The following is a 25,498-nucleotide window of genomic DNA, read 5'->3' on the forward strand; positions in this document are numbered from 1 at the left end:
GAATAAAGAACTTTGTGGTGTCTTATTCAAGAAGAAACAAAGTCCAGCAACATTTCCAAATATAGTCGACAAAACTAGGACCAGAACAAGAGGGCTGGTTGCTCAATCTCTGCCCACTGATTAGGACAAGCACTTGTTCATTATTTATCCAATTCAAAAATTTAATGGTGTAAAAACATGTAAGGTTTTATTATATATTTTAAAACTTTTTTTTTTGAAACTGTGTTAAAATAGTGGTGATTAATAAGGATCTGTTCTGGACATCAGGATTATGGCTAAGAACCATAGAACTCTTCTGTTTAACGGTAGGCAAATGGGGTGTTCATTTATCTACTTGAATAATTAATTCACCAAGGCTAATGCCATGGAACTGAGATGCTTTTGAGAAACTTTTGTTATTCTTTGACTCTGTCTGCCATATTTTCACAAGGAAGAGTGTTTTGGACAACTATGTCCCCCAGCAGTTGTATGCTAAGAAAAGCTGTGCTATCATATAGCTCAAGAGCTATGCTTAGCATCTCCAATGTAAGAGGTACTGAATCTGAATTCCAGTACAGTGTTTTCAGTTTGAACCTCAATTTAACACTTTGCTAACTGCTCTCTTTGTGAAGGGTCACTGTGTCTCTCTCGTTTACTTCCATTTTGAGATAATACATTATTCTAAAGCAGAATAGACAGCAGGCCAATCCCAAGGATGCCAGAGTTCAGGTGCATCCTGTGGGTAGAGGACCGGTAGATAGAGTCCCGCTACTAGAATCCACCAGCCAGAGGGCTAATCTGCTGAAAGTAAAAAGGGATTCTGTAGAAGCAAATAAACAACTAACACTTCTTTTTATTTTTTATTTATTATTTATTATTTTTTAAAAATATATTTTATTGATTTTTCACAGAGAGGAAGGGAGAGGGATAGAGAGCTAGAAACATCGATGAGAGAGATACATCGACCAGCTGCCTCCTGTACACCTCCCACCGGGGATGTGCCCGCAACCAAAGTACATGCCCTTGACCGAGATCGAACCTGGGACCTTTCAGTCTGCAGACCGACGCTCTATCCACTGAGCCAAACCGGTTTTGGCTCACACTTCTTTTTTTAAACATGCAATCTATACCACTATAACATGGAAAACTAAAAAAAAGAAAAAAATGGGTATAACTGCTATTGTTTCAACCTTAGGCAGTGACAGTAATGAAACCATCATACTAATGTCTAGTCCAATAACACTCTTTGTTTTCTGTATTTTGTGTGGGCAACCAAATCAACTAAAATAAAGGAACAAAAAGAAGATGAATAACTTCAGCCTAAACACTGTGTAAGTCTACATAGTTTATTTGTAAAGCTATTAATAATAACTTTAAAAATGACTTTAAGAAACAAGTTTATTACTTGTAGCAAATAAAAGTCGATACTCAAACCTATCATGAGCCTCCTTTTAGGCTGTAAAGCCAAAATCCTGGATGTGTTCTAGAACGAGAAATAGGATAAGATGACTGTATACATTTTCAAATAAATATAAAAACGTATATGATAAAAATAAAAACGTAGTATGAATAAAAATATTCTTTTATGCTAAAGTTTTGTGTAAAATTATGTGTAGGGATTGCTCTTTCATTGCATTGCCTACTCCCTAGAGAAATTATTCTAGAGTCATTAAGTTTGTTTATTCTTTTTTAAAAATATATAATCTTATTAATACAAAATCAGCCAGGTGCCTCCTGATATAAATTTAGGAGTGGATAGGGCAGTCTGCTGACTCAGCTTCATCCATTTTCCTTACTGTTAAAATTTGATTCAGGCTTGATTTAAGCTTTCACAGCTGCAGCCAATATTTCACTTACACACAAAAATTTAATTATTTGAATAGTTACTTAGAATACTCGCTATGACAAACTTAAAAAATATATTTAGAATCCCCCTAAAATAGTGTAGGATACATTCTGCACTTTTTAATCAACTAATCTTATGATTCATTCTTACTAATCATGATTTTATTGGTTAGAAAGGAAATCAGAATAATAGTCCAAAATATTTTTCATAATTTATGAGAGAAATCATATATGGACATCAATCCCCTACCCCAAGTACATTGCATCTGGATGCCTTGCATGTCAGCACAAAACTTCACTTTACATGCCTTAGCCTTAATACTGTCCCACTCCTCCCCATTGGAGCATGCAAAATGTTTGATCTTAAATCTCAAATACATTAATGACATATTACAGAACTGACTAGAGGCCGGGTGTATGAGATTCGTGCACCCTCTCTAATCTGAGATCCCTTGGGGGACATCCCTATCATAATAAGGACCACTGGCTCCTAACCACTCACCTGCCTGCCTGCCTAATGTCCCCCAACTGCCCTCCTCTGCTATCCTGATTGCCCCTAACTGCCTCTCCCTTGGCCCCCACCACCATGGCTTTGTCCGGAAGGAAGTCAATAGATGAAAGATGGCCGGTCGACCCAGTCTAATTAGCATGTTTCCCTTTTATTAGTATAGATTTTTATCATTAACTCATTCTAAGTCACTATACCTCTTCTAATGTACAGAAATGCAAATTCTGTCCAGGACAGTCCAATAGAAATTTCTGTGATGGAAATGTTCTGTATCCACAGTTCCAATAGGGTAGCCACTAGCCTCCTGTAGCTAATGACTCCTTCAAACACGGTTAATGGGAATTAGAAACTGTCTTTACTTGTATTTAAATTTAATAATTTAAAGGTAAATAGTGTCACGTATGGGATTATTACTGGCCTAGTAGCGCTTTCAAAACATTCAGATAAATGTTAGAAGTGGAAAGTAGATTTTTGCCAATCCATGAATCTTAAATTATCAGCATTATATTTTTAAAACTCTATCATTGATTTCTTTGGTATGACTTTTTCTAGAAGGTTCACATTTCAAAAAAAATGAAACACAAAGCAGTCATATTCTTTAGTCTGCTTTTCTGTATGAATTGTCTTTTTTTTTTTTTTTTTGCAAAGAGGTGAAAGACTGATTGTATTGCAAACTCTGGCCCCTCTTTTATAGATAGAATTCAGTGATTAGGTTCCTGCATTTATTTAGGTTATTTTCCCTAAAAATCATGGTTTCTATACTGCAAATAAATGACAGGAGCTTTTCCATTAAATTACCCAGACAGCACAAGTGTTCCTTCCAAAAGTGGAGACGAGAGCCACAGCCCCTCACATTGCCTGTTATATCTGTTTATACTTAGAGAAGTCACATCTACTTTGCAGACAGAGAATGCTAATTTCTCGGGAAAGCACCCAGAATCTGATGAGACTTGAAGAAAAAAATTTCACTGTTCAAAATAAAAGATACATAGGTTAGCTACAAAGCTCTTTTTAAAATCTTTTCTGAGAGGAAAAGATTTTACTCCCAGAGTGTAGATTTGGCATATTTGCTGGAGTTCCTCATCAGCCATAATCACCAGCTGATGAAGCTGAGGGTAAGTTATAAAACCTGACCTCCGTTTTCCTACCTGAAAAATACATACAGATAACAATTCTTTTGGAAAGACTTGTGTAAGACTTGGAAATGGGCAAAAGACGACTGGGTGTCCTTTTGGTGGAATGCGGGATGTTATCTGCAGGAATGTAGGGATTGCGTGGCTTTTCAGTAGGCTGCGCCTTGGACTGCCTTTGAGGAGGCTGTTATCCATAAACTTTAGAAATTTATGGTCATGTAAATAGTTCTTATCTATAGATAAGGCGAATTCTTTTGTTCCTTAGAAACGGCTGATTACTGCCTGTGGGACAGATAATTCAAAACATTATATATATTTTAGTATCTTAGACCGTATTAACCGGTTTTGCCTTTCCCCTGATTGTCCATAAAGGCCTGTTCCTCACATTCCCATTAGAATGTGTTGCAATATTTTTTTCTGGTTCCCTCCCTAGTTAATGAGTCAGATAACATTTTTGACACATCTTGATTTAATATTTCTTTTCTTTTTTTAAAAAAATATATTTTATTGATTTTTCACAGAGAGGAAGAGAGAAGGATAGAGAGCTGGAAACATCGATGAGAGAGAATCATCAATCAGTTGCCTCTTGCACGCCCCCTACCGGGGATGTGCCTGCAACCAAGGTACATGCCCTTGACCGGAATCGAACCGGGGACCTTTCAGTCCGCAGGCCGACGCTCTATCCACTGAGCCAAACCGGTCCCGGCTTGATTTAATATTTCTGTGAGTCGTGCTTTTACTTTCTCGAAACATTATCCTTTAAGAACTTCTAGTCCATAAAGTCTTTTCAGAAGATTGGTTTAAAGGTCTATACGGATGGCCATGATCAGTTTTATAGTTTGCAGAAAGGCTCTAACACTTCCACTATTATTATTATTATTATTATTTATTATTATTATTATTATTATTATTATTATTATTATTGGAGGGTGGTGGGATGATGTAGGAAGGGATACTGAGCATTCATTATTATTATTATTATTATTATTATTATTATTATTATTGGAGGGTGGTGGGATGATGTAGGAAGGGATACTGAGCATTCATTATAAACGGGTGAAGACCTGAAAAACAAATCTGACAAGTGTCCGGAGACCACCTCCTCCCTTTCCTGAGCAGAGGAGGGTGGAGGCCGAAGGTCAAGGTGGGTGGAAGTGGGTGGCTTGTAGTGGCCCAGGTGAGCTCAGGGCACCTGGGACCTGGCCCAGGGAGGTGGAGGCCTTCCAGCCGGCCAGTGGCCTGGGGGTCTAGCTGCCCTGGGGTCACGGAGGTAACTGCAGACTTCCTGGGGCTCCAGCTGGGGAGGAACCCCGGAACCCCGTTCCTGCCACACGCCCAGCCCCGCAGGCCAGGCCCCAGGGGTGCAGGCCGAACCGGCCCGGCGCCCTCGCCCACCGCCGCCGGGGGTGGGGCGGCCGCGCGGCGGGCCGGGCTCTGCGCCCTCGGTCGCCGCCAGAGGCTCCCTCCCGCTCCCTCTCCGGGGATTTCGCTGCCGGGCTCCCTCTCTTCAGGGCCCTCGAGTTAATCCCATCAGCCGAGGTGAGGCACCTGTTACCCCAGGGCTTCCCCACCCCCTCCACCCCCTCCGCCCGGGGCACCCCGACTCCCCCGCGGCCCAACGGCCGGCGCGGGCACTGCACGTGGGCGCAGCCCCCCGGCGGGGGCCGTCCGGGCCCGGGGGCGGGGGGAGCGCGTCGGGGCGGCCGGGCCACGGCGTTGGGCAGCGCCGCCGGGGGGTCGCGGGGCGCGCGTGGGGGGCCGGGCGCGAGGGGGAGCGGCCGCCCCCGCCGCGGCGCCGTGCGGAGCGGGTGGAGCGGGCGGCGGCGCGGAGCGGGCGGCGGGCACCGGGGGCGGGGGCGCCGGGAGGCGGAGGCGGCGGAGGCGGAGGGGGGGAGCGGCCGCCCGCCCGCCGGACCCTCCCCGCTGCCGGCGGCGGCGGCGGCGGCGGCGGCGGCGGCGGCTCCGCTCGCTCGGGTAAGGGGGAGGCTGCTGGCGGGCGAGGCGTTGGGGCGGGGGGAGCGGCAGGCGCGGGGGAACCCCGGCGCGCACAAAGGCTGACTTGCAGAGGCTGGGGGTGGGGGTGGGCCGGCGCTGCGAGCCCATAGGTTGGCGATCGGAGGCATTTATCGGTGCGATCTATTGTTTCCTGGCACATGGGGAGGAAAAAAAAAAAAAAAAAACCACAAAGGGATATAGGATCATTACCCCGTCATTTTTATTTTTTTCCTTTTTTTTTTTAAATGTGGGCAGGGAGCTCGGCTCTCCCCGTGCCACCCTGGGATCCGCCTGGCAGCCGCCGGCAGCCGCAGCCGAGGTGCGGGGACTCCAGGTGCTGCGGGGCGCGGAGCCGGCCTGCGCCCTCCCTCCCGCCGTGGCGCTCGGCGGCGTCACCTGCTCTCCCGGCCCTGCCCCGGGGCCCTGGGAATCGGCCAGCCTCTCAAGTTGGTGTTATTTATGTTTGTCTTTGGCGAGGGCAGGTGTTTGAATCCCCCGGCTGGCTGCCCCGGCGCCCCCGCCCCCGCCCCCCTCGGGCTGGAGTAGGCGGGGGAGGGAGGGGGGAGGGGAGGGTGTGTGAGGCTGAAGCCCACGTCCGGGTGTGGAAGGAGACCAGAGGCGATCGATGATGCCTTACTTCCCAAGCCATTCGCCACACTCCTAAAATGAGCCTTTCTGGAGTGTCTGCATGGGCCATGCATGCATGCGTGCTGGGCCAGGAGACGGTTTAAGTGAAAGTGTGTGTGTGCTGCCTCAGCTGATGGTGCTTGAGGCTGGGCCGGCCTCCTATTAAAATCCCAAACCAAAACCAAATGCAAAAAATAAAAAATAAATTAATCTTCAGAACGACGTGGTCTGCCCCTCAGAAGATCTTGGGAGTATTTATGGCTGTCCTAGTGCTATGAAATCCAGCTGTGGGCTCCAAGGAGACCAGCAAGCCTGCATGGAGGTTGCCTTTTGAGCTTGTAGTAAAGTTAGAGGCAAGTAGGAATAAACAAATCAGGGCTGTTAAATAGAGGTTTCATGGTACATTTGCTTTCTGATCATCACATTCTCATGCTTTTATTCCCATGACATTCTACATCCCTTTTCCGTAATTAATGATATCCACTCTGAGGAAACTTCCAAATATTTGCCTGCACTGGACTGAGAGGGAAACTTACTGCCATTTAAGAACTTTGTTCTGCTTGGTTGGTCTGATATGGCGCGGGTGTTGCTTTGGGGATGCTGTCAGTGAGAACCCTGGGCCAGAAAGAGGGGCGTAACCCTCCCTAGGCATGCTTTGGAGTTTGTACACATAGTTTCCAAACTTTTAATGGTTTTTAAACAGGAAGAATAACTTTTATCTGATGTGAAGAGTCCCAAGTGAAGTTCATTTTTTTTTTTCTAGGCAGTTTGATGATTTCTTAAAGAGGTACAAACTGCTGATTTCTTTGAAGGCGATTCACAAAAGCAATCAAAACTTGGGCTCAAGTGTTGCTTTTTCAAGAGTGCTTGTGTGGCTCGTATGTGTGCATGTTGTGATGATGGTAGCCGTGCTCTCTCCACATTGTGTTTGAAACATTTTGTTACCAGGGACCAGAGTTGTAACTTTTTAAAGTCTTGGCTTTTCAAAGTCCAGCTTCAATAAGTAATTTCCTCTGTTTGAAGCCACTTTGAGAGGAAAAGTGTATGTTAGCTTTTGAGCAAAAATAAATTCAAATAAGTAAATGAATTCAGAAATTCATTCTTTTCTGTTACAGATGAACCTCTAGGCTTGCTTTGAAAAAGCCGTTTTGTGTAACTCTTTGACTGAATAATTTCCTCATACACCTGTTGCGTGGATCACTGACACAGTATGCTCTTTGAGAGGTACTTTTCCTTGACCACATTCTGGTGATTAGAGAAGAGAGGCATTTTTTTTTTCCCTCCCCTGATCATTATGAACATTGGCTTTTCACCCTGAAATAAAAATGTTGAAAACCGAGTCTTCAGGCGAGCGAACCACCCTCAGAAGTGCCTCTCCTCACAGGAATGCCTATAGGACTGAGTTCCAGGCGCTGAAAAGTACCTTTGACAAACCCAAGTCCGATGGGGAACAAAAAGCAAAAGAAGGTGAGGGCTCCCAGCAGAGCAGGGGGAGGAAGTATGGCTCCAATGTCAACAGAATTAAAAACCTATTCATGCAGATGGGTATGGAGCCCAATGAGAACGCCGCAGTCGTTGCCAAAACAAGGGGCAAAGGTGGACCTTCGTCCCCTCAGAGAAGAATGAGGCCCAAAGAATTCCTGGAGAAAACAGATGGCTCCGTTGTTAAGCTGGAGTCCTCTGTTTCAGAGCGAATTAGTAGGTTTGACACAATGCACGATGGCCCTTCGTATTCTAAGTTCACAGAGACTCGCAAGTTGTTTGAGAGAAGCGTGCACGACTCGGGGCAAAACAACAACCGTTACTCCCCAAAGAAAGAGAAGGCTGGGGGGAACGAGCCTCAGGATGAGTGGGGGGGCTCAAAGTCCAACAGAGGCAGTACCGACTCCCTGGACAGCCTCAGCTCCCGGACAGAGGCTGTCTCCCCAACGGTGAGCCAGCTGAGTGCCGTGTTTGAGAACACCGATTCCCCCCATGCCACCCTTTCTGAGAAGGCTGAGCACGAATACTCAGTGACTGGGCATTATCCCCTGAATTTGCCAGCTGTGACAGTCACAAATCTTGACACCTTCAGTCGTCTTAAGGAGTCTGATTCTTGCACGCCCCCGCGCAAACACGGTGACGAGGGTGCGGAGGATGCACAGAGGAGTCACGCGTCCCCCGGGCCACAAGTGGTTTCGAAAAGTACCTCTCTAGCTTTGACACCTAGCGAACAGGCAGAGCAGAGCAAGGAAGCCGAGGACTCCACACCTAACCAAGAGACTCCCGGCGGGCTTGACGGAGACGTCCCCGGAGAACCTTGTGCCGAGAATAAGGCAGTGCCAGGGCCTGACACCCTCTCCCCCCAGGGTGAGCCTTCGGGAGGTGCCAAAGCCAATTTGGTGGGGAACGAGGCAGCGATGATGCTACGGAGGAAGGAGCTTGCAGGTGGTGATTTTCTCTCTGCTGCTGCTTCTGGACCCAGCTATGGGAAGGAAGTACCTGAAGATTCAAGTCATCTTGAGAGCCCCCACGTTTACATGCACAGTGACTATAATGTATATAGGGTGAGATCCAGGTATCATTCCGACTGGCGAGAGACAGGCGCTGAGCAGGACGAGCAGGAGGACAGTGATGAAAACAATTACTATCAGCCTGACATGGAGTACTCGGAAATCGTCGGACTGCCAGAAGAAGAAGAGATCCCCACAAATAGGAAAATTAAGTTTAGTAGTGCTCCGATTAAGGTGAGTATGTTTTCTCAGTTTGTTTTGCAAGGGTTTTTTTTTTTTGGTGTTTTTTTTTCCCCCTCCTAAGTTTTCTTCGTAGTATTTGGGCCTAACTATGCAGAACAGATTTTTGACAACTGGAAGGAATTCAAGGTTGTTGATGTACATATGTTGTGGGTGATTTTAAAAGTATGGGAGATTATCCATCATCGTTCCTGATATGCTTTAGAGTTGCCTGAGCCAGTATGGAGTCCTAGTAAAGTTGGAGAAGTCTGGGGATTCTGAGATACTTTCCAGTGGACCAGAGTGTGAATATAATAGGATGAGCACTGAAAACCAGGGGTGTTAGTCTGAAATAGAGTGACTTCTATAACTAATTTTACCTACAGTTACCCATAAATAATAACATCTTCTGAATCTAAACACTAGGATATCAAGTATAACACACAAAAGGGAGCCTTATGGTAAGCTTGAAATAATACTCTTTATTTCCTAGCTTTAAAAAAAAAAAATCTGAGTTATCCCTCCCTTAAAGGTAAGTAGATTATGAGGAATGTTGGATTTTTTTTTTTTTTTTTTGTACTGCTACTTGGTAGTGAAAGTTTGATTCATGGCGCTATATTAGCGGGCTTAACAACTTTAATTGGAAAGCTATTACTGTAAATAGCTTTGCGTTCAGAATTTGATCTGTAGCTTTAAAATGAAACTTTGTGAAAGGAAGTTAAGTTGATTTGCCATTCATGGGTTTATTTTTACCTCCTGAAAACTGGATAAATGCCAGCTGACTTAGGATGCTCTATTCTAATGGCTTCACTTAGTTCGCATTTAGTATGGAGGAATAGCGCAGAGTGCATCCGCAGCGGGTGGTGAAACATTATTAGCTGGTAATGGCAACAGGGGTACGGGGCTGAGTGTCAGAATCCCCCAGAGTGCCGTTTCAGAGCATCCTTGCCACCAGCGCCGTCCCGGGATCCTGGCATGCCCTCCCAGGGGAATCTGGAGGGTGGCCGTGGCAGAATGTGTCGTTTCAAACCACTCTCTAGGGGCTTCTATCTTACACACTGTATATATGACAGATTTGGAATTTGAGATGGTTTCTTATTGGATTTTCTCCTCCAAATCTCTGATCACTGTCTATTGTCCCCTCCTTCTTACGAAACCCCGATAAAAGGCTGTAAGGTGTGCAGTTTACAAAGCAAAGAGAAATCTGATCTCGCTCTGATGACGCAACACTGTTTGGAAATAAAGTTATAACCTGTGAAGTTGTCCACAGGTGTGAGACGGGAAACTTTCATTTCACTAAGGTAAGGCAAAAGTTCTGGATCAGACTGGGCCACGTCAAGGTCAGCTGTGTGTCAGCTGGAGGTATGGGTCTGGGTCCTGAGCAAGCTGAGTTTGTTTGCAGTGCTTTGCCTCCTTCCTTTGCTGTTTCCCCCCCCCCCCCCCCCCCCTCACCCTCCAGTCCCAGGTGCACTCTTCAGCGAGCCTGTTCCCGGCTTGTTCAATGAGCTCCTGAATTTGGCAGTTCACGTCCCCTTTGCAAGTGCTCCATTCGAACATCATTGTCCTGTCCCTTGGGAAGAAAGCAACAGGATTAAATTGTTTCACATTGAACAAAGCGAGAATAACTGAAACGAGCTCTTCAAGGAGTTTGTTAAAAACCAGTGACTGACTTTGGCGGCGGGCGTCGCAGCTTATGAAAGTTGATCAAGAACGCTGTCCACTCAACCAAATGGGGCACTGGCTATGTATTTGGGTTCTGTGCTGCCCAGAATGTAACTTCACAGTCATAGGTTTAATGAACTTTAAGGGATTTATCTCTGAAATATGGCTGTTCATATATGATCAAGCCAGTTTTGGGATATGATATTTTGAAATTCAAATGATTTCCCCCCCCCCACTATTGCTTATACCAGTAAGCATTTTGCCTTTTTAATTTTATACAATAAAGATACTGTATATTTCATATAACAAAGAATTAAATAGATGACACATATTTAAGTTTAGCACATTTCATCAAGAACATAGATCAAGCAAAAGATTTGTGAAGCGAAGAGATAATGCCCTGTGTTAGCGGGCAGTTAACAGCGCTCTTTGGAGTGGATTAACTTTACAAACAGGATTCCTCCTTTGCCCTTTGTACTGAGTAGGACAGTTACTCTTTTCTTGTTGTTCCGATTGTTTTAACATGCAAGCGTGGTTTCACCTGGAAGTTTTGAGAGCTACTTTTCTACTGGGTGATGTTCATGATGGCACTATTTAGATTAATTTGCAATTAAGACTGCCTTAGAGAGTAGTAATACTTAACTAAATTCGGTGTGTATTTATTGAAGGCTTGTGTGTAGTCTCATGCTGTTAGCTGCAGGAGAACAAAAACGGACTGGGTTATATCTTTCCTCTGAGCTTGTAGAGGCGAGTCTTAAACACATGACATTTAAACCCAAGTAACAGTGTACAAACTTGTGCCTAAGTGTCTGATGACTATAATACTTTCAATGTCCTTGGCTGTACCAGGTGCAAGGAGTGAATGGGACCCGGTCAGTCATTTGGAAGGGAATACACTCAGCTATTTCATATGTGTGTTTCTTTATTCTTTTTATAAAGTATTATTTATAGAATGAGAAGTTATGATTTCCAACCAGAACCTTTCCCTTTGAAATTTAAATACTTTCCTTCCTTCAGAAGCAATAGGAAGCATATTCCTCAGAGAGATGATCTTTAGAACTTTGAGAGACTTTTTCTGATACTCTCATCTTATTCTTCAGGAAGGTAAAAATTCTCAACACCTTTTAGCCTCTTGTTTTAGATCTTGGTGTATATGATGAGCTCAGTGCCTATTTCAATTCTCCAATAGATATTTTAGATAGATATTTCCATTGATCATAAATCTAATTTTCAATCTGGACTTAGAAAATCATTTGACTCATACCTGATCTTTCTTGTGTAGCCTATTCCTTATACATAATTGCTGGTGACTTTTAGAATTGGTTGAATTGTTTCTTAATGGATAGGTTAATGTGTTTCATAGTGTCCTGGAAAACTATAATGAGATTAATAATAGAAAACATAAAATCCAACTTCGAGATACCGAGTGAAGGAGTGTTATGAACCACGCTAATCTGGGATGTGGAATTATGCCTTCATTCTCAGAAATTTCTCAAAACCAAGAGATTGAATTACTTAATATTGTCTCTGATAAATCAAAGATAGAAAGGGTGACACTTATTCATTCTCTAGGTTAATTCAGAACATTTACTGAGTCCCTACTATATGTTAGGAACAATGCAAAAGTGATGACTTTATAAAATGATTAGAGCCGATCAAGTTGGAAACTGCCGGTAGGGGGGCAGTGGACAGCCCATTAGGGATGCTTCTAAGGCTATCTATCCTCAAGCCGGTGCGTGGCTGATAAGGCCACGGAAACTTTTTTAAGGAAGTCACACCCCTTTCTCTGTTTCTGGCAGCCTTATGCCCTTCGGATTGGTGCTCTTGAAACATAGTGTATCTGAAAAGGGATATTTTCCTAATTCTCAGCAAGAAGGCGTTGGCAGAGTTAGTGGTGAAGTGCAGTGTGCTGTCCTTTTCTGAGTGTTTCCTCCAACTGCACAGAGTTTTACAGAGCTGGGCTCAGAGGAGAGTCGCCCAGGGCAGCAGTGTTCCTCTAAACCCAACCTGCTAGTTGTTGAAAATGGTTTCGTCGGTGTTTTCTTCCTCACTCGGGGCTCTGCGTTGTAAGCGGGTACATGAGGCTTTTTATTCAGGAGAGTGCTCAGAGCACAGTTCTGAGATCTCAAGTTCTGTCCTTGTGGAGCTTTTTCTATCTAAGAGTCTCGCTCAGTGCTTCTTAAACCTAATATGCACATCAGGTTTATGCCTGTTAACTGGGGATCTTTTAAAATGTGGATTTGTGATTCAGTAGGTGTTTTGTGGGCAGTTACCTTGATGCGATGGTTAGCCTCTAAGGATGCTACCAGCTATCCGAGGTTATGGCAGACAGGCTCAGCAGCCAAATTAAAATGCTGGAGTCACACGATTTATCAATTTAGTTTAAAACCCACAGCCGGAAGCAAGAGAAAGCCATAGAGTAAGTTCGTATACCTACAGTGCTAATGAGTTTGGAAGGACCCACTGCCTGAGTCCTGGGAACACGGTACTCACATGTCCCATTCCTTCTTCACCTCAGTCTTCCCCATGACAGTGTGGTTATGAGGACTAACGTTGTTATGTGAGTAAGACTCCGCCGACTAATGATGCCCCGCGCTATTGAAACAGGCTTGCTCCAAAGCCGAGAGTGAGGACAGGTGCACTTAGATGCATAGAGAGCGATGCCGGTTTGCCTGCTGCTGAGCCATGGGCTTTATTTGCATTTCTTGGGTAGAACACCTTTGAGTCCAGGATAGGACTATGCCGAGTGACCTCATAGGTGGCTGAAATGGAGAACACATAGCTGTTAGTCCAGATATGGCATGATGATAACTTGATCTTTCCACCCCTTTCTATTTGCAAGTAAACATCTGTTTTTTTTCATCATGTTTTCTATTTTGGCATGTCTTACAGGTTACTTATTTTTTAACACATATTATGAATTTTGCTCTCTTGTTACAATCTTTTTAAAAAAAAATATTTTTATTGATTTCAGAGAGGAAGGGGGAGAGAGAGATAGAAACACTAGTGATGAGAATCACCAATCGGCTGCCTCCTGCATGCCCCTCAATGGGGACCAAGCCTGCAACCTGGGCATGTGCCCTTGACCGGAATCGAACCTGCGACCCTTCAGTCCCCAGGCCGATGCTCTATCCACTGAGCCAAACCAGCCAGGGCTCCTCTTATAAGCTTTTATTACCTATACTTAATTGAGTCTCTGAGTGTTGCCTCTTTCAATAATCAAACATTATCACTTCTTAAGAGTTTCTCTACCTTTATAATAGAATTTAATATTCTCAAATAAATCAGCAAACTCAGAAAACTCGAGGTCGAGGTCCGGGGTGAGATTTTGCATTTCTAACGAGTGCTCAAATTAGTGCTGGGCTTCTTTCTGGTCAAGATTCCTCTTTGGGATCTGACTTTGAATGACAGTCTCCGGACTTCTGAAAGGGGCTGGTCCTAAAGAACTGGGAAGCTCATTTAACAAATCTGCTTTCCAGATGGGTCTGCTATATGGAGCTGGCTGTGGAATAATTCTTTGAAGATGAAACAGGTGTAAAGTTGTAAAGTGCATGAAGCACTCTGTCTCTGGATACCAAAGCGGATTATGACCCCTCAATTCATTAGGAATTTGGACCATTAAAAACTCTGGACCCTTTGTGTGGTCGAAGTTTTTAAGTCTAAAAAGACAGGAGGAAGAAGTTCCCGATAGGTTTAGACATTTCATTTCTTTCATTATTGTGGAGACTAAATTAATATATTTTTATAGAGAATATAAGAATTGTCCTCGTAGTTTAGTTTGCTCTTATTTGGATAACTTTGATGTCCTGACATTTAAATTGGATTTCCTTTTAAGTTTTGATGTTTTGTAACCTATAGTTCATAACCAGGTAAACATGTCAACTATTTGAATATACTGTGTAAAGTCTGATACCGAATATTTATTGAATGAAACCCTTTTCTGATATTGAGTACATATACTAACACCCTTTTCTTCCCCTCTGAACATTGGTTATTTGACATGTAAAAAAGAATTATTCTATACAGCAAAATATTATATATATTTGTTGTCATTTATTTATAGTATAAAGATTTAAAGTTTCTTGCTTTTTTTGTGTCATCCATATATTTTATCTTCCTCACAAAAGACACTAGGACATTAAAGATAAGAGGCTGAATTTTGGGGAAAATAACTTTATTATGTTATTCATCTACTATTTACTTTATTAACCCAGTTATTTGCCCCTCAGCAGTAATTCGACTTATATCTCATCTGCATTAGCTTTTCTCTAACATCATCTTCAACACTCAAAAAGAAACAGATTTCAGAATTTTTGTGGAAATATACAGTTAGATATAGGATAACTTCTGTATAAACAAAACAAACATTGCTGTATTAAACTCTGAATATTATTTCTTGGGTGCTCGCTTTGGCAACAAATATACTGAATATTATTTCTCAGTTTTTGTGTTGTTATCCAATTTATTTAACTTTTTTTCCCCCCCGTAATTTTCTGCGCTCTTTCTTTTTGCATCTATTTCAATTCTGTTCTTTTGCCTCCTTATAGTCTACAGTTTCTCATTTTGAATAGGAAGACAACATTTCAAATAATGCTTTATACCTTTATTCCTAGTCACTTAAAAAAATTTCCCCTTGTTCCAGTCTCTTCATTTTGGTTTGTGACACAGCAACTTAAAGATGAAAAGTACTTAAACGTAATCTAGTGTAATTTCCCACTCACTTCAGTTAGCCTTTGAGTAGCATATTGTTGACAGATGATCCTTCAGCTTCCGCTTGAATAATTCCGCTATGGGGAGTTTATTATTTTGCAAGGTCAAAGGAAAGTTAGAAGAAGGGACATGCTGTGTCTGTGAGTGCACACGCACGTGTACACGTATGTGCTTATTTTCATTGACCTTTACCTTGCAATTTTCTACTGAGATAAAATTCAAATGACGCAAAATTCCCATTTTAAAGCGTACAATTTAACAGTTCGCCGTATATTTACAGGGTTGTGCAGCCGCCACTGTTTTCTAATTCTAGAAAATTTCCACCACCCTAGAAAGAAACCCTGTGCCTGTTAGCAGTCACTCCCAATTTTCCTTCTTCCCGCATCCTCTGGCAAACACTAATCTACTTTCTGTCTCTATGGATTTGCCTCTTTTGGACATTTCTTATAAATGGAATCAGGAGCAGGCTTTTAAAAGGAATACAGGAGACACAAAGAGTATGAGTTGGGATGTGTTAAAATTTAAGATTGCGTGAGCACATCAGACTATCAGAAAGCCAAAGAGCGAAGGCAAAATAAATTTCTGGATGGTGACACAGTCTAAAGATTAAGTGGCAAGATGCGGGAGCAACAGATTCCGTCTTCACTTTTATGCGATGTCCTGGAGAGGGAGAAGACAAGACACCGAGGAGGTGGCGGGACCCAGGAAGGGATGAGGGTACGTATTTGTCCCCCGAGGAAGACTCGTGTGTGCAGTAAAGAGGATGGGGTGATCACTCCCTGGTCCGGGACACTGCACTGCCGTTCATGTGCTCTGAAGCTGCTGTTGGTGAGGCACGAGTCTCTGCTTCAGCGGAACGTGTCTTTAAAGGCACAAATAGTGCTAGTGCTGAGTTTCATCTTGACACTGGCCTGTTCTAGCATGTAGGGACCCTTACCCTTTTCTAATGATCTGATGCTTATTTGCATCCTATTGCTCTTACGCTGTTGCTTTCATGATTCTTTTCTGTTGACTGGAATTGTTCATGGACAAACCTCACTGTTTATTTAAAAATTTTTTTTCCTCATCTTTCATTATTTCAATATAGTTTTCAAGTGCCATACTTAATATTCTCTGTAATATAACCATCTGTGAGGTGAGTAATTGTGGGTGGGCGTTTATTTAGTTTATTGCACATTGTCTACTGAAGTGTCTTATATATATATATTACTATTAAGTATTATTAACTGGTAAATGGAAATAACCAAGAGTGACTTGATATTCTGCAAACTTGGGAAAATTTTCCTCTTATGGTCTTCATTTTTTTTTATTTGTAATTAAGGCTATCTTATGTGTAATTTATCACTAAGACACCTTTATCAGCTTTAACATCTTGTGATTTTTCTATTATACATGTTTGTACGATACCATTATTATACATAGTAAATATCTGCGCTATCATTTCAAAGGGAACATTTTGGACATCTTTTGTTGAAATGTCAAAATGAAGAATTTATAGTCAAGTGCTCTTGCGAATGTTATTTATACTATACATTATAGTAAACATTTTTAAGTGATTAAAGTATCAAATCTAAGGGAGTACATTTTTATAGAGTGCACATCTAGAGCGGCTCAATTATTGAAATTAGTGTTGAGCTATATGTTAATACACCCTCCTGGGTACCTAAGAATAAAGAGAGAAATGTTTTGTAATACAGATGCTGACATATTAATTGCTTCACTCACTTTTGTTCTGGAAATAGCTGCACCGCGCGTAGTTCAGCATAATTGAGATACTGGTAATTTTTTGCACAGCTCTTAAGTTTTCAGCCTAATTTGCTTCTCTTTCTCACGCACCTATTCTTACAAAAAAGGACAATGAAATAGGCAGAGTATAAAAATATATGAAAATACAGTATTTTAGGAGAAAATTTTTCTTCTTTGTTTACCTAACCTATTTCAGAGGGATTTTTGAAAAACATTTGTAGAGTTGAATCTGTTCCTTATATATTTATGTATGAGGAAAAGTGGTTTTATAGGAGATACTTCCAAATTATTTTCTGCACACAGTGGGCTACATTGGGACACAGAGTGACTGGCGAGGGTCAGACTGACAAACAGAGTCCTACCGTGGAGGCTTCTTTCCGGGAGGGACCCGTTGAGTCAGTATTTGGTTTTGTGCCCCTGATGCCTTTGGACCAGCGTGGCCTTGAGAAGCTGCATCACTCTGTGCCCTAGTCTGTCACTCTGCAGTGAGGAGGACCTTTCTCTCTCATCCACTTCCAATCTCTCCTTCAAAAATTTCTTTTTACTTTTAATTTTCTTTCAAAACTTCATCGGGACAGAGTTTCATGGAGAGTACGTTTATACTGCACATTTATGTAGAATGCAGGGATTTTAGAGTCCGTTAAGTCAGGCGTGTCTGTTCAGGCTGCAGAGCGGGTCTTTCTTCCTCTGCTATGGACCTCAGTGGACCAGAGAGCTGGACAGCTTTATTGGTTGGTGTTTAAGATCCACCTGTGAGTCAGTGCTGTGTTGATGGGTTCTATTACGAAGCACTTGCTTCAGATAAAATAGAGGTACAAAGTTGTTACATAGAGGAAGAAAAAGACAAATTCATCTTTTTTTGTTATTAATCAAGTGGTATAAGTTTATTTTTTTATTTTTATTTTTTAAGAAACCATTCCTCAGGGGGAGAAGCAAAACTTTACTGTAGGGTATTTTAATATTGTGCACCATTACATTAAATGTATTTATTTTTAGAAGTTTATTCTGAAGGTAGAATAATAAAGGGCAGTAATTTAAGTGATGCATCATTTATTATAGTCTGTGGCCAAAGCACCGATTTTCTCTTAGAAAATTTTAAGGTTGAGCACGGAGCATGAAAATAAATACTTAAACAAGCAAAATAAAAGCTGATCCAGAAATGAAAATCCATGGTAAAACAGGGAAATTAGAATACAGGGATGATAATAATGTAGATCTTCATTTACTTTTGGTATCTGTGCATAACACTAAATTAACAATAAAAGGGAATTAACCTTATATACAGTTGTTGTTTTTTTTTGTTCAGCATCTACGGTTTATTTCGCTAGAAACCTGAAAGCAAAATTATTGGCTAAAATATGTGTAAGCCGTTGATGCATACTGCCTGAATTATTATAATTGCCACTCCATTCGAATGGTTTGCTCACAATCCCTGCACGAGCACTTGGTATTATTTATATGCTTTACAGTTTTCAGTTTGGTAGATGAAAAATGTCTTTCATAATTTCTATGTATTATGTTGATTTATTGGTGAGTTTGAATTCTTTAATGTATTTACAGGCTTTTTAAGATATGAATGTTTATTGCCCCTTTTTTTTTTTTTAATCAATGATTGTTAGTAAGGAGTTTATCAAAGTATTACTTGTCTTGGTAGACAGTTAAAAGAACCCATGTATCAAATAATAGAGAAATGGAGTAATTATGACATATACACATAGTGTAATAGGATAAAACTTTAAAATCATGTTTTCTAGAATTTTTAAAAATGAGAAATATTTTACAATATTGTGTAGGGTAAAAAGACTGGTTAAATATTTAATTGCATTTTTATAATTTTATTTTTAAAGTATGTGTATTTACACCTAGAACAACGATCGAAAGCACATATATCAAAATGTTAATTCTCATTATTTCTGGATGGAGAGAATAAAGGTAATGTTTAAAAAATTACTTTTATTTTTCTAAATTTACCAAATTTTCTATACTGAACATGTTACTACTTTAATTATATAAATATAAAAATGGTGATGGGGGGGTCACAATTGGAATGGTCAGCAATAACAACTTAGGAAGTTGACAAGAACAAATTTTTAATACTTTCTAAGATTTCTAGTAATATTTTATATAATTTTATTTGGCAGTCATTGTATCAGAGAAAAAACATTTTGGTTGAGGACTGTAAATTTATGGAATACTGAAGAAGAGTTGTGTGAACTTTAGACAGTTGAATTAAGTGCATACTTTTTTACTTCTTGATAAAATTGATTCCACATTTGTGGCTAAGATTGTAAATATCATGGGGGGGAAGACCTCTCAATGTATTTTAAATTATGGTGTAACATTTGTATATCTGTTAGATATTTTCCTTGAGTTGCTGCTGTGTTACTTAAAATATATCTTAAACACTGGGAATGTATTCTGGATTTGAAGTGAAAAATATTTGAAAAGGCAGTCTTACTAAAATTAATACATATTTGTCTAAAGAAAGCCTAACTGTCTCAGGTGAGATTATGCCTTTCTTTTTGATCTGTTAAATCATTAAGCCTCAATAGGCTTTCTCTCTCCAAAGATGAGACAATAGGGAAATCAAATTTAGTATCTGGTCTATATGTAATCCTATGAAAACATTCCGTTAAAAACAGGATTTTGAATTCTAGACCTCCACAGTGTCCTTTTAAATATGTTTCCTGTTCCAAACACCAACCAGTATGTAAGTTTCCTGTTGTTCTATTTAACAAAACTTTTAGCTGAAAAGAGAATCATTTGATGTAGGATTAGATTATATGGCAGTGTATAATATTTTTAGTTAGAGTCAAAGGGTCATTTCCTCTCATACATTGGGTAGTGTTCTATCTTTGAAAAGTTTTTGTAGATAATGCTGGAGTGTATAAAGGAGAAAAATATTTTTGTTGGGTGGTAGAGTTTTCCAAAATTAGAAATTTAAAGTATTGCTTCTGGCCTAAGTAGATCAACTGATAACTCAAATCTTAATAGTTGTAAGCAGTTTGGCATTTTATAAGCGCTTGTGAAGTCCTAATTAAATTGCCTTATTATTTAATCTGGTGATACATTATAATTTTTCATTATGTATAGTTATAGCTTACTACGATATGGCTAATAAATTCTGTTTCACCAAATATTGAGTTTATAGTGGTAATGTTTAGATGGTTGTATATCATTTGTATATCAGGGATTTTTTAAAGAAAAAAGGCAACATTATTTTGCATCCCACCAAGTTTGAAATGAGACTTGTGTTTTTCCATTGGAGACCACCATGATCTTATAGAATTGCTATGTTGCTGGTTTCTTTTTTCAATATGAGGTCTGCGATTTATATGTGTAAGGAACTAGAGAGCTATCAGGAGACTGCCCCATTTGTAGATGTAGCAGACAGAAGTTTTAGTTTAAAGTTCCTTGGTTTTTATTCAATAAATTTCTCACCCTTAATCAGAGAGGAACCATTGACTAAGTAGAAATGATCGATCTTGATGGAGGGTGGTGGAAATATAAACTCTCAATATTGATATGAAATAATTTTAATGTTTAGATAATATATTAAGGTTCTATTTAATGTTTAGATAATATATTAGCGTTCTCCAGAGAAACAGGATCAATAGTGTGTGTGTGTGTGTGTGTGTGTGTGTGTGTGTGTGTGTGTTGTGTGAGAGAGAGATTTAAGAATTAGTTATAGAGGCTGTGCTGTTAGGCTAGAGACCCAGGGAAGAGCTGAGGTTGCAGTTCAAGTCCAAAAGGTATCAAGCAGGGAAGAATGCAGGTTAGACACTTAGACACTCTGGGTTCAAGTCTGAAGGCTATCTGCTTGAGAGTTCCTTCTTGCTCAGGGGAAGTCATTCCTTTGAGCTGTTTAGGCCTTCTGCTGATAGGATGAGGCTCACTCACATTATGGAGGGTAGTCTGCTCCACTTAGAGTTAACCAATTTAAATGTGAATCTCATTTTAAAAAAGAATCTTATAGAAACATCCAGAATAATGTTTGGCCAAGTGTCTGGATCCCATAGCTCAGGGAAGTTTACACAAAACTCACCACCACAGCCTGGGATTCCTACTTGGTTGTATCCCCTGAAGATGTTTCAGGAAATGAAAAACCTAAATTTCCCCCACATATCTTCGTGAAGGAGTTGTTATAGTAAAACCTGCTAAAGGGATTCTCCCTCTTGGGGCAGTATGTAGGAAGAGCCAGTAGACCATGTGTTTGGAATATCAGACGTAGATGCAGATCCTACTGACACATGATCTTCTTAAGAAAACATGTTCAGACTTTACAGGCAGGGACTTTGTCTGCTTTATGCTGTGTCTCTGGTTCTGTCATATTGCCTGGCACATAGTAGGCATACAATTAGTGCTAGTAACCTTTAATGTCCATCCCCCATATTCCTTCACCTTTCTTATTCCCTACTCCCACAGGAAGGTCCAAAGTGGGATGATGGAGATAATATTTGTACATGTATAATGATTGTATAATTTATTTATAAGTAAAATCCTTCAAGTTAGCAGTTATAAATGAAAATGGAGTGATTCCATTACAGATTGTCATCTTTTTCGGCTCCTGCTCTGGTTTGCTGAAGCTGTTGTGGTCTCTCTCATTTGGGGAATCTCCATCTATCGCCCTGTAGTGACAGTTTATAAGTAACCAAAAGCAGTCATTAAAGTATGGTTGTATGAGATATGGCTGTGAGGGGAGAAGGAGGAGAGTATTCATTTTGCCTTAACTTTATTTCTGTTTGAGTGATTGCCCAAGCTTATAATTAGTTGCAACAGAATATAAAAATTGAGTCTCCATATGAAAGATGTAAAGTAATGCTCCTTATTTGAAATTGCAGTAATTTGCTACAACTTTAGTAGCTTGAATCTATGAGACTATCTGTATTCTTACATGAAAATTTAAAGAAGGCAATTAAATTACTGCTTACCATTTAGTCTTTTCTCACCTTTTATTTCCTGACCTGTTTATTAAAATGTGTGTTTTTTGTTTTTGTTTTTTTTTTGTTCTTATGAGCCATTAGAAAGCAATTACCCTTTTGGATAATTTCTGCCTTCATTTTTCTCAGTGACTCAAAAGTTAGTAATACACTTCATGGAAACAAATAATCCAAGGTCTTGAAATCCTATTTTTGGTTTGTATGTTTCCTCCATGAATTACATTAACTGGAAGATATCTGACAGTTGTTATTAGGCTGAAATATGAAGTGGCTTTGCTTGTTCATGTAAATTTGTTTATGTACATAATGTATATCATTTTCTTCTGGCAGAAATAGCTTTTTAATGGCACCTTAAGGAAGGAAATTGCTAAACTGTTTTCTTTTTAAATAAAAACACAATTACTTTTCATTAGTTTATATACATTTCTAGAGGTTCCCCCCAAAAAAAGTGTTTCGTAAAAAAAATAAAATAAACTCCTTTTAGTGCTAGTGATGTTGGGGAGAATATATGATAATTTGAAAGTTCATTGTGTTATTTGAATGTTTAAATGTTATTACTGCTGATAATTTTTGTTTTGAGATTAATATAATTATAGCATTTTGTAATTACTGTATGGGCAGTAGCCAAGTCTGATAAATTACTTATTATTTGGGTGTTTATAAATAACTGGTTTGCTACAGCCGCTTAGAGAGGCATTGTCTTCTGAATTGGTAGTATTCAACAAACATTATTAAATATATTTATTATGTGTTGAGCTTTGGGCTCTGTCTGCTGTATAGATATTAATATAAATATGACAAGCCCTTGCTCCTCAAGAAATTTATAGTCTTGTGAAGGAGACAGGCAGAGAAGAAAACATTTATAGGATAGTGTGATAAGTGCTGTGACCATGTATATTTTATTGTCCAAACTGACTCGTTTCAGAAGAAAAGAGGGGTAAATAATAATTATACATATTTGAGAAGTTAGCTAGTCTGAGTCTGTGTTTATTTATTTATTACTAATTAGATAAGAGTATAGACTGTTGCCTAGTTGTCTTTGTAACACCCAGTGTTAGGGTGGTCATGTAGTTTATTGCCGAACTGGGACACTTTTGAAGATTGAGAGAAATGCTGTTCATACTTCTGTTGGGACAATTGGTATAACCTAGGACTGACCCAGGGCAGCCAGTACGCATGGTCACCTGCGTATAACAGAGGTGCTCCTGAGTAGGAATGGCTACCTTCAGTAGGAGGAGGGGCATCATCAGGGAGGGCTTCCTCAGAGAGGTGGTACTTGAATCTTTGAAGATGAATAAGAATGAGGTAGATATGTGGGACATGCTAAATTGAAGGAAAAGCATGTCCCTGTTTGAGGTACCTACAAATAAATCAGAACAGCTGGAGGAACAGGAGGGGTGTGTGTGTGTGTGTGGTGTGAGAATGTAGGCAGGTAGTATTTCAAGGAGGGATTGTATCCTAAGGGGTTGGAAATTAAATGCAAAGTCTGGGGAGTCACTGAAGAACTTGAAGGGCCAGATGACCTTATCATTTTGCTGTAATGCCTCCCTCCCGCGTATTGGTGGTTATGGAAGGTTGGAGGAAATCCACTGGTTCGCTTTCATTTTCTCAGTCTTTCAGTAAACATTTATCTTAGAAGCTTTCAACCAACTTCTGTTTAACCAACTTGCTGGGTTAACTGATGTTTTCCTTTTGCTGGGAAAGACTTACTGACTGATGCCCATCTGAATGATTCAGGCCTACAGACTGTTCTTAGGCCCTCACTACTCATCCTGCCAAGTTTCTTATAAACTTGTTTTTGCTCATGTTTCTTATCTAAGTGTGTATTTAATTGAATATTATGTAAATCGGTGAAATATGATTATGAGAAGAAATACCCTTTCTATAAATATGTAAATTGAATTTTTGTAAAGATCTGATAAAGAGGTCATTTAAAAATCTTGCTGTTGAATTAAGTGAGGGTGATATGGGTGAATATCACTGTTTGAACAAATAGCTAAGAAGATTATTTGTGAGTATTTTAAGTTTTTGCTCCACTTTAAGAAGGCCAACTGGCCATCACGGCCAGTGCAAGGAAGATAATTCCTATCGTTAATGGCCCGATGACGGTGAATGAATGTACATTTTAGGTGTCTTATATTAATATAGATCTAATAAAATATACATCAGTTTTTATGAATCCAGATTTTAACTGCCTCTTTCAATTAGCTGACAAATTCTTAGTCTAAATCGCATTTGCTACGGTAAGATCACATCTTCTTGTAAAGCGTGTTGTTTTAAACTAGGCACTGTGCTACTTAAATTACGAAGTAGAACAATCCTCTCTCAAAGAGCTGTTGCGGGAGGATGGATGGACACATAGGTCAACAGTTATAATGTAGGGAGAAGAGCACTGTGGTAGAGGTGTGCACAGGACACTGTAAGTGCAGAAGACAAGGCACATGGGTTCTGGAGGTAAGTTAGGGGAAGCTTCTGGAAGGAAATAAAGCTCCAGCTGAGTTTTGAAGATTTAGTGTCTGCAGAGAAAGGGGAAGGTGTGTAAAGTAGCAGAAGGTGCAGAAGGGAGAAAAATCTGGAATCTTTTGCAGATTTTTTGGTGTGGCTCAGTGGTTTAGCACTGACCCCACGAACCAGGAAGTCACGGGTTAGACTCCAGGTCAGGTCACATACCCTGACTGTGGGCTTGATTCCCAGTGGGGAGGATGCAGGAGACAGCTGATAGATGTTTTTCTCTCATTGATGTTTTTCTCTCTTCTCCTCTCTCTTCCTCTGTCTCTAAATTAATCCAACATATTTTTAAAAAGTAGTTTTAATATTATTGGGACATGGTAAGACACAGACAGATCAGGAAGGTTCCTTTGCAGACTGTTTTGAAACTTATCAGACATTGGAAGGGATATTGACGAATGAAAGTCATGGTTGGGTTTGTGTATGAGAAAAACCACTCTGATGGAGAGTGGAAGATGGATTGAAAGGCGGGTGTGGATATGGGTTGGGGCAGGGATGCAGGAGTCCAGGTGAATAGGGAGGGATATGCCTGATGAATGTAAGAATGGGTATCAAGACAGGCAAATGGCAAACCGAGGCAAGATGGATTAGGCAGAAGATGATGAGAGATGCTGATTTTTATAAAATTAACATTTCAGTGCAAAAATTATATGCAACTGTTTCTTGCTCATCTATGTATTTCTCCTTCCCAGCAAAGGACCTTTTCTGGTGCTTATTTTATAACTGGTATTTACCTCAGCAAATGAGAGATAGTGAAGGAATTAGCCAGATACAAAGAGGGAGCTTGTTGTCTTTGGTCCAATATTTGCAAAATAGGATGGATGGACGAATGGGGTCCTTGGTGCGAAGGCTGTGGATCGGATAGTTGGATCCAGGTTTCAGTGCCATTTGGGTACTGTGAGAAGAGAAAAGACTGGACTGAGGGATTAAGACCTGGTAAGAATATCTGGAGACAGCATGGTAGTGTGCAGGCCTACATTTTGGAGGAACAGACCTTGAGAAATATTGCCTTGGAGAAAGTTTGAAAGAAAGATTTAATAAGTACAGAGTTTAATGAAAGACCTTGCTGCTAATAGGTTGGTAGAAAAAGTAAAGAACTCTTACCAGTAAACAGGCAGATTTAGAATCAGTTCA

At 40.5% G+C, this 25,498-nt stretch overlaps 1 protein-coding gene across 16 annotated transcripts in view; it reads left to right on the plus strand.

Moving 5' to 3' along the window:
- Nucleotides 1-4,877: 4,877 nt before the first annotated feature.
- Nucleotides 4,878-25,498, plus strand: part of PPP1R9A (protein phosphatase 1 regulatory subunit 9A) — a 219,387-nt gene continuing 198,766 nt past the window's right edge. For 14 of the 16 annotated variants that reach the window (XM_084896633.1, XM_084896644.1, XM_084896643.1 and 11 more), the window contains exons 1-2: nucleotides 4,878-5,004; nucleotides 7,203-8,813. In XM_084896633.1, coding sequence (XP_084752759.1) covers nucleotides 7,413-8,813 — 1,401 coding nt within the window. In that variant the 5' untranslated portion in view covers nucleotides 4,878-5,004; nucleotides 7,203-7,412. Of the gene's footprint in view, nucleotides 5,005-5,328; nucleotides 5,440-5,715; nucleotides 5,907-7,202; nucleotides 8,814-25,498 lie in introns of those variants that run through there. The other 2 variants (XM_084896642.1, XM_084896641.1) reach the window with 2 other exon arrangements.

Source organism: Pipistrellus hanaki (assembly GCF_964339955.1).
Source record: "Pipistrellus hanaki genome assembly, chromosome: 10".
Lineage (NCBI taxonomy): Eukaryota > Metazoa > Chordata > Mammalia > Chiroptera > Vespertilionidae > Pipistrellus > Pipistrellus hanaki.